This window comes from Nyctereutes procyonoides, unplaced genomic scaffold (genome assembly GCF_905146905.1).
Source record: "Nyctereutes procyonoides isolate TBG_1078 unplaced genomic scaffold, NYPRO_anot_genome, whole genome shotgun sequence".
Lineage (NCBI taxonomy): Eukaryota > Metazoa > Chordata > Mammalia > Carnivora > Canidae > Nyctereutes > Nyctereutes procyonoides.
This window is the reverse complement of record NW_026575140.1, coordinates 12,835,378-12,848,396: the sequence shown is the minus strand read 5'-3', so window position 1 is coordinate 12,848,396 and position 13,019 is coordinate 12,835,378. Positions and strand designations below refer to the sequence as shown.

Below are 13,019 nucleotides of genomic sequence, written 5' to 3'. Positions count from 1 at the left end.
GGGTGGGGTTAGAATCCCACATTTGAGTTGCAGAAGCCATCAGCTCTATGATGTGTTTTGGGCCCTGGGTCCCAACCTACTTTGCTCACGAAGAGTCTTAAAATATTCCATGTCTTTCATTGTGAATCTGTTGTTTGATGATTATCTACATGCAGATTTAAAATGGGTGCAAAGATACCAAAATGCAGATAAAAAATGGAATGGCAGGTTGTTGATGGAATGGAATAAAGGCCTGATAAAATTTTTAGACTCTGGGGATGTCTGAACATTGATTCTTATTGGACTTATCGATTTGGCCTTCTGGAGGATTTGCATGGCTATTGTACCCCCTTGACCCTCTTAACCACCCTGTTACATCTAGTACATATCTTTTCAACAATCTCAGTTTGGGGACTCAAATAAAGCTTTAGTGTTTCGTTCAGTGAAGTAGTTTTAAAAAGAAAAGATAAGGAGGACACTGAAAAGGAAGTAGACACTGTTCTCTTGAACAGCTTCCCTTGTTCAATTATGTAATTGAAATATGCCAAAGGATTGCTTTCTTATTTGCAGGAGCTTGAGTGCCTCCAGGACCACCTCGACGACCTGGCTGTAGAGTGCAGAGATATAGTTGGCAACCTCACCGAGTTAGAGTCCGAGGTAAGCAGCTTGCGGCCAAAAGATAACAGGTGTCCTGTCTACAGCCTGTCCTCTTTTCTCAGTCCTGCCTTTCTTGGCCCCCAAAAGAACCGATTCCTTCTGTTGGCTTTGCAAAGAAGTATATTGTGTTGCTTCCTGAAACCCTTTCTTCATATCTCCCAAGAAACATCCTACACACTCAGCCCTTTGGTTTTCATCATCAATTAGAATTATCACAGTGATTAGACCAATCTGTTTCCTCTCCTTTAAGAAAAGATAGCAACTGTGCTTTGGATCTCTTAATCATATGCAAGACTAAAGACTAGTCCAAGTATCCCTATTCCTGTTCTCTTATTTTAGCTCTTTCAATTAGGTCATCTGGTCATGTATGTGTCATCAATAATAAAATTAAAGGCTGGGACTTCCATTTGAACGTGGGAGACCACATTTAAATACATGTGTTTATCCCTGTTTCATCCTGAAACCCATAGAAATATTAAAAAAGAAATTAGAAAGTCTCATAAGCATAGACATGTTATTTAGAAATACAGAGAGCATTGCTGGGAAGGGAGCAGCTAATGTTAAAATTGTCTTGTGGGGGCAGAAATTAGGGAAACGGGGGATTGCTCTTTTTTTATCTTAAGCCTTTTAGAACCATTTGGGTTTTTTTGAATCATTTGAATTATCAAAATTGGCAATATGTAAAATTATATTTCCCAACTAGTCTTTTTTTTGCTTTCTATTTTTCAAAAGTCTGTTGCTTTCTTTCATTTTCTGTCATCTGCCTTCTCCTGTTCTCATTGTCCTATGGGCTTTTGAGGACATTCTAGGGTGTGGTACTCTTTAAAGGAAGGTGTTATTTCAGCAGCTAAGTGCTGCACAGAGGTTACTGTCTGCTTAAAGACATTTGTGTATGTTCTGCAGAGGCAGTGGTTTGTCACCTGTTAGGAGCTTATAAACTAAAGAAATATCAGTTACCCATATTTTCATTTTGAACTGCTTCGCCATTTGGAAAAATGCCAAACGCTAAACTCTAGTATTACTGTTTAATGTTTTTTCTCTGCACTTTTCTTAATTCTGCTTTCTCTTTTTTGCTCAGGCTCAAGGGCTATCTCCCTCTAGAGAAACTTGCCTTTCAGAATATGATGGAGGAGCAATTCTGTCTGTGTTGGGGCTGTCTAACCCAAAGCTAGAATAGCTCCAAAGTGTACATCTTAGATTATGCTACTGATTTGGAAACACAAACTGCCACCCCTAACTCTTTCTAAAGCAGAATTATTAATATCCTTAATCTTCTACAGGATATTCAAATAGAAGCCTTGCTGATGAGAGCCTGTGAACCCATAATTCAGAACTTTTGCCATGTAAGTAATGTCTAGAGAAACAGATTAGCAGCAGAACCAAATTCTCTGGGACTTTGGCCCTCAAGTATATTGCACTTACCTCTGTCTGCAGCATGTATGACTCCCGAATGATAGATTGACAAATTAGAGTTGAAAATGTAAACAAATTAAGAGGGGGTCCCACCATCCTGGGAAGCTTTATCGGATTATCCTTGGTAGGTGCCCTGGTATGTGGTTAGCAGCGTTTGTTGAGACGCCCTTCACAGGGGACAGAGGGAGGCCCTCCTGAGCACGGCTGAGGTGCTTCCAATACATGAGCTCAGGGTTTGTAGGCAGCAATAATAGCTTCTCCTTGTAAATTGAATGAATTCTGTTACCTTATTACTTTATTCACTTACTGAACTAGCTAAATTGTGGGGATAGAACCATAAGGATCTGACCACCAGGAGGCAGTGTTAGGCGTGATCCTGAAGGCTGGTTGCTGGCATCATGAGGGGAAAAGAGCGAAAGGCCCCGCACAGTACATGTTCTTGTTGGAGCTTTGTGCAGGGCAACTTGCTGTGCAACCTCTAGTCCACTGAATGTTTATCCTCATAATTTCTGAGGCTGATTTTTATATAATTTATGATTTATCATGTTGAGGAAGGCTCTAGAATCAGTCTTGTTTTCATTTTTTATGAACTGGGGTGCACAATTTGTTCATTAATTGTTAGAAATTAAGTATAAGTGTCTACTGCATTCCCCAGGACGTGGCAGATAACCAGATTGACTCTGGGGACCTGATGGAGTGTCTGATTCAAAACAAACACCAGAAGGATATGAATGAGAAGTGCGCCATTGGAGTCACCCACTTCCAGCTGGTTAGTAACGCCAGGCAAACCCTTCCTGTCTTGGCTGCTTAGATAGTTCTAAATTCCTTTCTCTTCCAGAGCATCAGAGCACCTCTTCTGTGAAAATCATTTTTTCCAAATATATGTCCTTTTCTGGTTCTCAAAAAATGTGGTCTTTATCCACTATGGCCAGGCACAATGGTAGGCTCTGGGAATGCAGTGCTAAATAATATGGAGTCTCTACCCTTAGAGAACAGGCAGTCCAGTGGGGATAGAGATGAGTGAGTCACATTGCTTGCTTTTGTCAGATATGTTAGCATTTGCTTACACAGCTAGTATCAGCAGTGCCTGCTGTTTTGTGTTACTATTCAGTGCAGCAGCCCAAATATCTATCAGTACACCAGGCCCTAAGCCTTTTTTTTTTTTTTCTTAAATCATACTACCCAGGTCTGGCATCCAAATAAGGTTAAACTGTACTCTTCATAGTTGGCACAGATTTAAAGGAAGTGTTTCTGGTAAAGCAAGTACTTCCTTCCCGGGAGGATGAAATCTGTCATCTGTGTAAAATTGACCTCTTCTCAGGGCCTACAGCCTATCTGGCTGCCTTTACTAAATGATATCAAGGACCTCTGGAGTGTGGACACTGGAGACAGTGGGCAACAAACAAAGCCTGCCCTAGTCAATTCCATGTCTCTTATTCTAGTGAGAGACACAAAAACACAGTTACAAATAAACACAGTCTCAGGTGGGTCTATGAAGAAAAATAAAGCCCTGTAAGGGCTGAAGGGTGAAAGAGAAAGACTTCAGAAGGAGGTGTTTAAATGGAAGTGCCAGGGGGTGAGGAGCAGACCATGGTTGATTGATGGCAGGGGAAGGGGAGCGCTTGTGGCAGAGAGAGCAGCATGATGGGAATGGGAGAATTGCAGAGTGCCTGGAAGGCGGGCTTCAGTACTCTGCAGTGTTCCCTAGCACTACTGATTGGAGCTTGCCACAGTGTTGCTGAGTTTCTTTCTCATCATCTTTTTCAGGTACAGATGAAGGATTTTCGCTTCTCTTACAAGTTTAAAATGGCCTGCAAGGAGGATGTGTTGAAGCTTTGCCCCAACATAAAAAAGAAGTATGTAGCTTTTAATTGATTCATTCTGCTTCCCTAGAATCTGGACAGATATCCGGTGTTCTGGTAGGATTAGCCTCAGAAGCCTGCACTCTCCCGCAGTAATGTGCCAGTACTTGGACTGTGTAGCCAGGTCATCTTGATAGCTGCCTGGAGCTACAGGGGGCGCAGGTGGTTCTGACATGGAGAACCCAGAGGCTAAGGAAGCCGTTTTAATGTTCCCAGCTTTGGGCTGTCTGACTGAGGAAGCAGATCCAGACTGTGCATGTGCACTTAGAGAAGTAAGGTACAGTGTGAATGAGAACTTAACCCACTTCCCCTCGACGTCATTCCATTATGTCAGCTCTTCGGGAGAGCAGCAGGGGCTTTTACTGAGTTTAGAGGTCTAGTGAAGAAACAAAAACTGTATTCATTTAAAAATTAGGTCTCAGTGAGAGAGTGATGAGCTCTTATAGCATGGCTGTCCCAGTTCTTCCATCTTAATCTTCGTCAAAGACATAGCCCAGAGTTAAGAGCAGCATTCCTCTCTGGTCACATGTTTTTAACAAAACAAGCATTGAACTGTCCTTGCATACATGTCCCCTCTCTGGCCTCCCTGCCAGGCAGGAATGTAGCCTGCCTTCAGATGTTTGGAACTACTGCTTTTAGCACTCCGTGAACACAGTGAGACTTACAGAGAAGGTATTCAGAAGCAAGTAAAGGGGTCCTGCACTCTGGGGTGATGATCTGGTCCCTGCCCCAGCCTAGCTCTCTGCTCTCATGTGGCTCCATCCAGTCTCAGCCTTCTCCTTTCCTTGCCAGGGTGGACGTGGTGATCTGCCTGAGCACCACCGTGCGCAATGACACTCTCCAGGAAGCCAAGGAACACAGGGTATCCCTGAAGTGCCGCAAGCAGCTACGGGTGGAAGAGCTAGAGATGGTAATGCCTCGTAGCATGGCCTCTGGACCCAGAAACACAGGGGCAGGATCTAGAAAGTTGGGTGAAGGGTGAGGGCAAATTGGAAGATTTAAGTCACTATTGTGATTGTTAAGACTTGGAGCCTTCCACTGAAATTTGACAGCTTGTTGCTTTACTTTTCCTAACCAATAAAATGTTTTTACCACGTGTAACTGGAAGTTCAACTATAAGGCAGGCTCTAAGCATGTGATACAATCATTGCATCAGTGATGCCCTCAAGAGGGCAGCCCCGGTGGTGCAGCGGTTTAGCGCCGCCTGCAGCCCAGGGCATGATTCAGGCTCTCTACATGGAGCCTGCTTCTCCCTCTGCCTATATCTCTGCTTCTCATTCTCTCTCTCTATGAATAAATAAATAAAATCTTAAAAAAAAAAAGTAATGCCCTCAAGAGGGACACCTGGTGGCTCAGCAGTTGAGTGTCTGCCTTCACCTCAGGGTGTGATCCTGGGATCGAGTCTCGCAACGGGCTCCCTGCGTGGAGCCTGATTCTCCCTCAGCCTATGTCTCTGCCTCTCTCTCTCTCCATGTGTCTCATGAATAAATAAATAAAATCTTAAAAAAAAAAGCCCTCAAGGATCAAGGGTCTCTCCCTATTGTCTCTGCTATTCACAGCACCAGCTTAATTATAAGGCTGGTTTCCCTCATAATGACCACCTGCAAACAGCTGGGCTACTTGCTGCAACATTTGTCTCCAGCAGCAAAGTATAAAGGGAAACCTCCCTTCCCAACAGTCCATAGCAAGATCCTTCCCTCAATAATATATATTTTAAATTCTATTTATTTATTTGAGAGAGCACAAGCCTGGGCGGGATGGGGGTGGGCAGAGGGAGAAGCAGACTCCCCACTGAGCAGGGAGCCCGATGTGGGGCTTGGTCCTAGGACCCTGGTATCATGACCTGAGCCAAAGTCAGATGCTTAACTGAGCCACCCAGGTGCCTCTCCCTCAATTTTCGTCTACCAGTTTGAGAACTTTGCCCACTCCCTGACCAATAGCAGTCTCCAGGGGAGTGCACTGATGAGCTTACAGATCCTGAAGTGACACAGTTGTTGGCAAGTCAGCTGCAATGTGTACTGTAAGAAGAAACTTCTTACTTTACTTTTGAGGTTAAACCATGTTAAGAAAACAGCTAAAAGTATGTTTAATATATTCTGTATTGTGAATCACACTTCACCTTGGTTTATGGAAAAACTAGTAATGAATACTGAACACCAATAATATCACAAAAGTTCCATTACCAGATTTTCCTATGGAGCAGGAGTGATTCAATAATTATGTTTAATTATGTTTAAGTGGAGCTGCCTTGATGTCCTATTATAATTAAGACTTTGGGTCCCTAGCTTTGAACTTTACTCTTTTGGTAAAATAGTAATAATAAAAGTAGAACCCTATATTTTACATAATGGTTTTAACTTTCTAAACTGGTTTCCACATCATATGATTTGACATCATTTCACAGGGGATCCCTGGGTGGCTCAGCGGTTTAGCACCTGCCTTTGGCCCGGGATCGAGTCCCACGTCAGGCTCCCAGCATGGAGCCTGCTTCTCTCTCTGCCTGTGTCTCTGCCCCCCCCCCCTCTCTTTCTCTCTCTCTCTCTCTCTCATAAATAAATAAATAAATAAATAAATAAATAAATAAATAAATAATAAATCTTAAAAAAAAAACAATAACATCATTTCACAGCAGTCCTGTGAAGGGGCCTGGACAAGTGACAGCATTTTGTTTTGCAAAGAAAGTCCATCTAGCTAGTTAATGGCAGAATTGAAACTAAATCCCAGATGTCCTTGTACTATGGTAGCCACACTGCTGCTACTTTGCTATGTAAAAGTTGTGATCACTAGACAAGATCCAGTCAATACATGAGTGTATAGAACATTTGACATCTCCGGTTTAGAATAAGCTCACTTTTCTCTGCTGGCTCCCTTTTCATGCAGACAGAGGATATCCGCCTGGAACCAGATCTGTATGAAGCTTGCAAGACCGACATCAAGAATTACTGTTCCACTGTGCAGTATGGCAACGCTCAGGTAACTGTTTTTATTTTCTAATTATGAAAACGGGAAGGTGACATTTTAATAATTCTTTGCTGGTGGGACCTCCTCACATTCTATCCAGCCTAATAATCCCCTCCTTAAGCCATACCAGACTTCTCCCAAAGGAAGTTCCTTACCTGCATTCCTCTTGATCTCCTGTTCATTGTCTTCCCTTTATCAGGTTACCTTGTCCTTCCCCACCATGTCCGCCTGAGAAGCTCTTCATGATCCTTCAAATGCCTCCTCCTCTCCATAGCTTTCCTAACACCATGCACCTCCCTTACTCTGTGCCCATTGCACAGAAGTTCTTAACTAGTTCTTATTCTTATGTAATAATCACCTGGGAAACTTTGTTTCTTTAATGCACAGAACAGGGCCCTACCCAAAATTGTCGGGAATGAAGTACAACCAAGTGATTTTTTTTTTTTTTTTAATGTTCTTCCAGTGACTCAACTACCTTTTCTAGTTCAAGGCATTCCATGGTGCTTTAGCCTTTGAGATAGTAGCTTTGTTGTCTTCTTATATCTGTTATTGCTGTTGCAAAGTCTGATGTCAATCTCATCCTCATTTCTGTGCAGAGCATCTCCTCTGAGTTTTCTCTTTAATACCCATAATTCTGCTGTGATGTAATCATGGATGGAATTTTTTTTTTTTTTAAGTCTCTTTAGCTTGGGACACCTGGGTAGCTCAGCAGTTTAGCACCTGCCTTCAGCCCTGGGCATGATCCTGGGGTCTTAGGATTGAGTCCCACATCAGGCTCCCTGCGTGGAGCCTGCTTCTGTCTCTGCCTATGTCTCTCTCTCTCTCTCTCTCTCTCTCTCTCTCTGTCTCATGAATAAGTAAATAAAATCTTAAAAAATAAAAGTAAAAATAAAGTCTCTTTATCCTACTTGGCTCTTTCAGTCTTAAAATTCATGTTTTTCTTCAGTTTGAGGAAGTTCTTAATTACTGGTTTTTCAAACACTGACTTTTCCTTCCTTCTAGAACTCAGACAGTTGGAATATCTGAATCTGCCCTCCATGTTTCTTAACTTTTTCTTTCATACTTTCCATTTCTTTGCTGTATGTACTGCATTGAGGTGTAATTCCTCAGTTCCACTTCCCATCTTATATGTGCATTCTTCAGCTCTGTCCATTCAGAGACCACCTGTTTCCAAGATCCATGATGGGTTCTTCGCACAACCATCTGTTCTTGATTCTCATTTACCATTTCTTTCTGTATTGTCCTGAGGATATTAAGTATATTTTTTTGGGATCCCTGGGTGGCTCAGCGGTTTAGCGCCTGCCTTTGGCCCAGGGCACAATCCTGGAGTCCCGGGATTGAGTTTCCACGTTGGGTTCCCGGCATGGAGCCTGCTTCTTCCTCCTCCTGTGTCTCTGCCTCTCTCTCTCTCTCTCTCTCTCTCTCTCTCTCTCTCTCTCAGAAATAAATAAATCTTAAAAATAAATATATTTTTTGATTGCTCTATTACTTTTACTCCTTTCAGTTACTTGGTGATTCCTAGTTGTGTCTTCAAGATTTCCTAGAAGTCTTATGACTTTGTTTACAACCCTAGTTATTGCAGCTCCCCATCCACTTCTCTTCTTTATCATTTGTTTATAATATCTAAAAAGTTGGTGTAGGGAAGGGCAGATTTCAGGATACACTTTATTCACTATCTTAAAATCCATCATGTGGCATTTTTATGCTTTTATGTTAACCCACTTGTCTTTTTTATTATAGTTATTTGTTTATAAAAACTTGCCCTGTGGGATTATATATTCTTCAGGGATAAGGACTGGGTTTCATTCATACCTAGCAACTAATGCTCTATTCTCATGTGGTAAATGGTGAGTTGAATGAACCTCTTGGAGAAACCAGGAATCCTGAGTAGGTTTCCTTCCTTTTAGACTCCACTGCAGCCTGCTCAACTCATCCATTATTTTTATACAGTCTGGTTCACTCTTAGCCATCAAGCTGTGAATCTATAAATATAATTCTCCTTGCTGAGCAAATTCTGATTCCTGTTGCTTAGGAATTAGGAATGGAATGAAAGAGGCCGGAATGCATTCAGGACTGAAGGCTACAGTCAGAGCACATGGATTACCAAGCTCTGGTACACCCCCTAACATGACCATGATTCTTGTGCCCTAGATTATTGAATGTCTGAAAGAAAACAAGAAGCAGCTAAGTACCCGTTGCCACCAGAAAGTTTTTAAGCTGCAGGAGACAGAGATGATGGACCCAGAACTAGACTATACGCTCATGAGAGTCTGCAAGCAGATGATAAAGGTAAGGGATCCAAAACCAGGGGGTAAGCACAGGGTAATTAAAAATAACATCAGCTTCTTTAAACTTCAGAGCAAATTTGTGTAATCTTTCCATTCAACCTTTTTTATACAGATGACACAGTGGTTCTCCTAGTGTGGTCCCTAGACCAGCCACATCAGCATCACCTGGGTACTCAAATGCTTGGGCCCACCTTGTATCTACTGATTCAGAAACTCTAGGAGCCGGGCTGTGAGGTTTAACAAGCCTTTCAGGTGATTTTGATGCAGGCTCAAATTTGAAAACCACTGAGCTAAGCTAACTGACCTCCCTTTTACCTAAGGCCCAAGTGAATAGATAATCAGTGAATATATGATTAGTCTTTTAGGGTGGTTAGTGGTAGGTATACTGAGAAAGCCACCGCCAAATGTCCTGATCATCCGCCCACCACAATCAAAAGGCTTTTCTGTTCTACGAGTTCTTTTGTTTCATACACTTCTCCAGTAAACATTCTCTGCAGCAGGACTGACTTGAGAACCTAGATGCCAGTTCCTGGATCTATCCACATAAATAAAGAGAGTTAATCTAAGATTCTGATGCCTTGTTTAAAATAAAATGCTTTATTAAAATCAACCTAAAAATAAAATAATACTTTAAAATAAAATGGTACTTCTTGGGCACCCCGGGTGCCTCAGCGATTTAGCGCCACCTTCAGTCCAGGGCCTGATCCTGGAGACCCGGGATCGAGTCCCATGTCGGGCTTCCTACATGGAGCTTGTTTCTCCCTCTGCCTGTGTCTCTGCCCCCCTCCCCATCTCTCATGAATAAATAAATAAAATCTTTTTAAAAAGTGGTACTTCAGGGGATCCCTGAGTGGCTCAGCAGTTTAGTGCCTGCCTTTGGCCCAGGGCACAATCCTGAAGTCCCGGGATCGAGGCCCGCGTCGGGCTCCCTGCATGGGGCCTGCTTCTCCCTCTGCCTGTGTCTCTCCCTCTCTCTCTCTCTCTCTCTCTCTCTCTCTATGCCTATCATGAGTAAATAAATAAAATCTTTAAAAAAATATAAAGTAAAAAGTGGTACTTCTTACTCTATCAGATACCAAAGAGAATTATGAAAATTAGAAGTATCTTTAGCTGGGCCTGGTAGATTTGAGTCCCAGGGATCCCTGGGTGGCGCAGCGGTTTAGCGCCTGCCTTTGGCCCAGGGCGCGATCCTGGAGACCCGGGATCGAGTCCCACGTCAGGCTCCCTATATGGAGCCTGCTTCTCCCTCTGCCTATGTCTCTGCCTCTCTCTTTCTCTCTCTCTGTGTGTGTGACTATCATGAATAAATAAATAAAATCTTTAAAAAAAAAAAAGATTTGAGTCCCATGTAAAAGCAGAAATATCAGACTCTGACTTCAGGGCGTTGTGTAAGATTTTGATGACTTTTATAAAAATCAGTCAGCAAGCCACGCCAGCAACCTGTATTAAGATATCAGTAGACTTTAATTAGCAGATAGACTGTTGATTAGCACATAGAGATGGAATTTATTATTAGTCCAGAATGGATCTCTCTTACTTGAAGGATATTAACAAGTGTTTGGGGGCTAGGCACACAGTTTGGTAGGATTATAGCCCCTATAGTTAAAAGATGAACTAGACCAGTTCTTTCCCCACATTACTGTTGACATTGACTCGTGGGTGATTTTTAAGTTTCCCATTGGGATTGGGTAGATAGGACTTGTGGGCGACCTGGCCCACCTGGTACAGTGTTATGTTCATACTTAAACAGTATATAAGCTCAGGAGATGACATGTAATATAACAGCCATGTATGTACAGATTCAGTCCTGTGCAAAATAGGAAACAGTGAGGGTAGCAGAACCACGAGAGATATAGTAGAGAATAGATGAAGAAAAGGGAAGTTGAGGCTGGGTGCGTATATAGACTTAGCTGTTTCTCTTGTACCAAGTGATATCTTCAAGCCAGTTCTGTCATTAGAACACCAGTAGATGAAAGAGTGATATGGATGATGTTAATTGCTGTATTTAAATAACAGCAATTCAAATACTTCAAATAAATAACTTCAAATAAATAAACAAACAAATACTTATGTAAAACTACTTCAAATAAATAAAAAAACAAACAAATACTTATGTAAAACTTTATTTCTTGCAGAGGTTCTGTCCAGAAGCAGATTCCAAAACCATGTTGCAATGCTTGAAGCAAAATAAAAACAGTGAATTGATGGATCCCAAATGCAAACAGATGATAACCAAGCGCCAGATCACCCAGAACACAGGTAACGTCGTGGCCTGGCTTTCCTGGTTCCAACTGAGTATGGCTCCAGTGGAACTGAGTTGATATATACCTCCCTCATTAAACTACAGGAGTTTTGTTGTATGTGGATTTTTAAGGGTAGAATAAGCAAATTGACTTCCTTCTTCAAAGAGTATCTGGGAGAACAGAATGAAAATCGTAGGAAGGAGGAGACAGGAGTAATGGCTGGAATTCTTTGAAAAGTCTAGAGATTTAACAAAACTTCGTGCATGGGGTGGGAGAATGTATGGGTCATGTCTTTTAGAACAGAGAAGTTTCTGCTCTGAGTTCCAAGACTTTGTAACATAGTGGGTATTCTCACTCAGTGTTTTCCAAAACATCTGTTATGGGGAAGGTTGGGGATGGCTGCTTGATTTTTGTGAGAACTACTACTGGTACCAGCAGACCCTGCAGAGCTGCTGCAAAGGAGAATTTCTGGGGTCTTCATTTCCACATTTACTCTTTCATTAAGTTCTATTGCTGGTTAAAAACAGCATAGTTAGGGCAGCCAGGGTGGCTCAGTGGTTTAGTGCCGCCTTCAGCCCAGGGCGTGATCCTGGAGACCCGGGATTAAGTCCCACGTCGGGCTCCCTACATGGAACCTGTTTCTCCCTCTGCCTGTGTCTCTGCCTCTCTCTCTCTCTCTGTTTCTCTCATAAATAAATAAAATCTTAAAAAAAAAAAAAAAAAACAGCATAGTGAGAGCTCAGCCAGTGTTGAGCAAATAAATCAGTGGTTTGTTGTCTTAACATAAAGTGCCCCCTTTTGAAAGGTAAATCTCTAATATTTGTGAATCAAGGTGGAATATTTTATCATGCACTTCTGACTTTCCACTCTAGATTACCGCTTAAACCCTGTGTTAAGGAAAGCCTGTAAAGCTGACATTCCTAAATTCTGCCATGGTATCCTGACAAAGGCCAAGGATGATTCAGAGCTAGAAGGTCAAGTCATCTCTTGCCTCAAGCTGAGATATGCTGATCAGGTAAACTGGCTTGAACTCTTCACAGAGGTGTGTTTGGAAAGGCCCCTCTACTCCTGGTAGGTTTTTCTTTGAAAATCCCTAGCTTGCTCCTACTTTCCCAAGACCTTTTTCATACCTTCTCAAATCAGGGGCCAAATAAAAAGCTGAAATTGTCTGATATGCTGATGAAATCTCCCTTTGTCACATGTAGCGGCTCTCTTCAGACTGTGAAGACCAGATCCGGATTATTATCCAGGAGTCTGCTCTGGATTACAGACTAGATCCTCAGCTCCAGCTACACTGCTCAGATGAGGTAGGATTTGGGTATGAAGCTGGTTGTGAACAGAGCTGGTCAGAGAAATGTTTATTAGAGAAAAGTTCTGTATTATTTTTCTCTTCAGCCTTGAAGACAGAAAGAGAAAATGCCCCATACAATAGCACTAAAGAAACACCTGTCCTTGAAAATTATTTGACTTTCTAGCTAGAAAAAGCCATTTGGAGAACTTTGTTCAACATATGTCAATTTTAGGGGATCATAGCTAAAGATTTTTTTAAATGAAGCTTACTCATAAAGCTGTCCAAAGAAGGCTAAGTTTTTAATCTTTGGTATGGTCTGTGTTTT

At 42.1% G+C, this 13,019-nt stretch overlaps 1 protein-coding gene across 1 annotated transcript in view; it reads left to right on the top strand.

Moving 5' to 3' along the window:
• GLG1 (golgi glycoprotein 1) overlaps positions 1-13,019 on the top strand; it is a 149,928-nt gene that overhangs the window by 129,272 nt on the left and 7,637 nt on the right. Inside the window, exons 13-22 of the mRNA XM_055306003.1 lie at positions 550-636; positions 1,917-1,979; positions 2,705-2,818; positions 3,817-3,905; positions 4,704-4,821; positions 6,792-6,884; positions 9,024-9,161; positions 11,296-11,419; positions 12,276-12,418; positions 12,609-12,710. Coding sequence (XP_055161978.1) covers positions 550-636; positions 1,917-1,979; positions 2,705-2,818; positions 3,817-3,905; positions 4,704-4,821; positions 6,792-6,884; positions 9,024-9,161; positions 11,296-11,419; positions 12,276-12,418; positions 12,609-12,710 — 1,071 coding nt within the window. The remainder of the gene's footprint in view (positions 1-549; positions 637-1,916; positions 1,980-2,704; positions 2,819-3,816; positions 3,906-4,703; positions 4,822-6,791; positions 6,885-9,023; positions 9,162-11,295; positions 11,420-12,275; positions 12,419-12,608; positions 12,711-13,019) is intronic.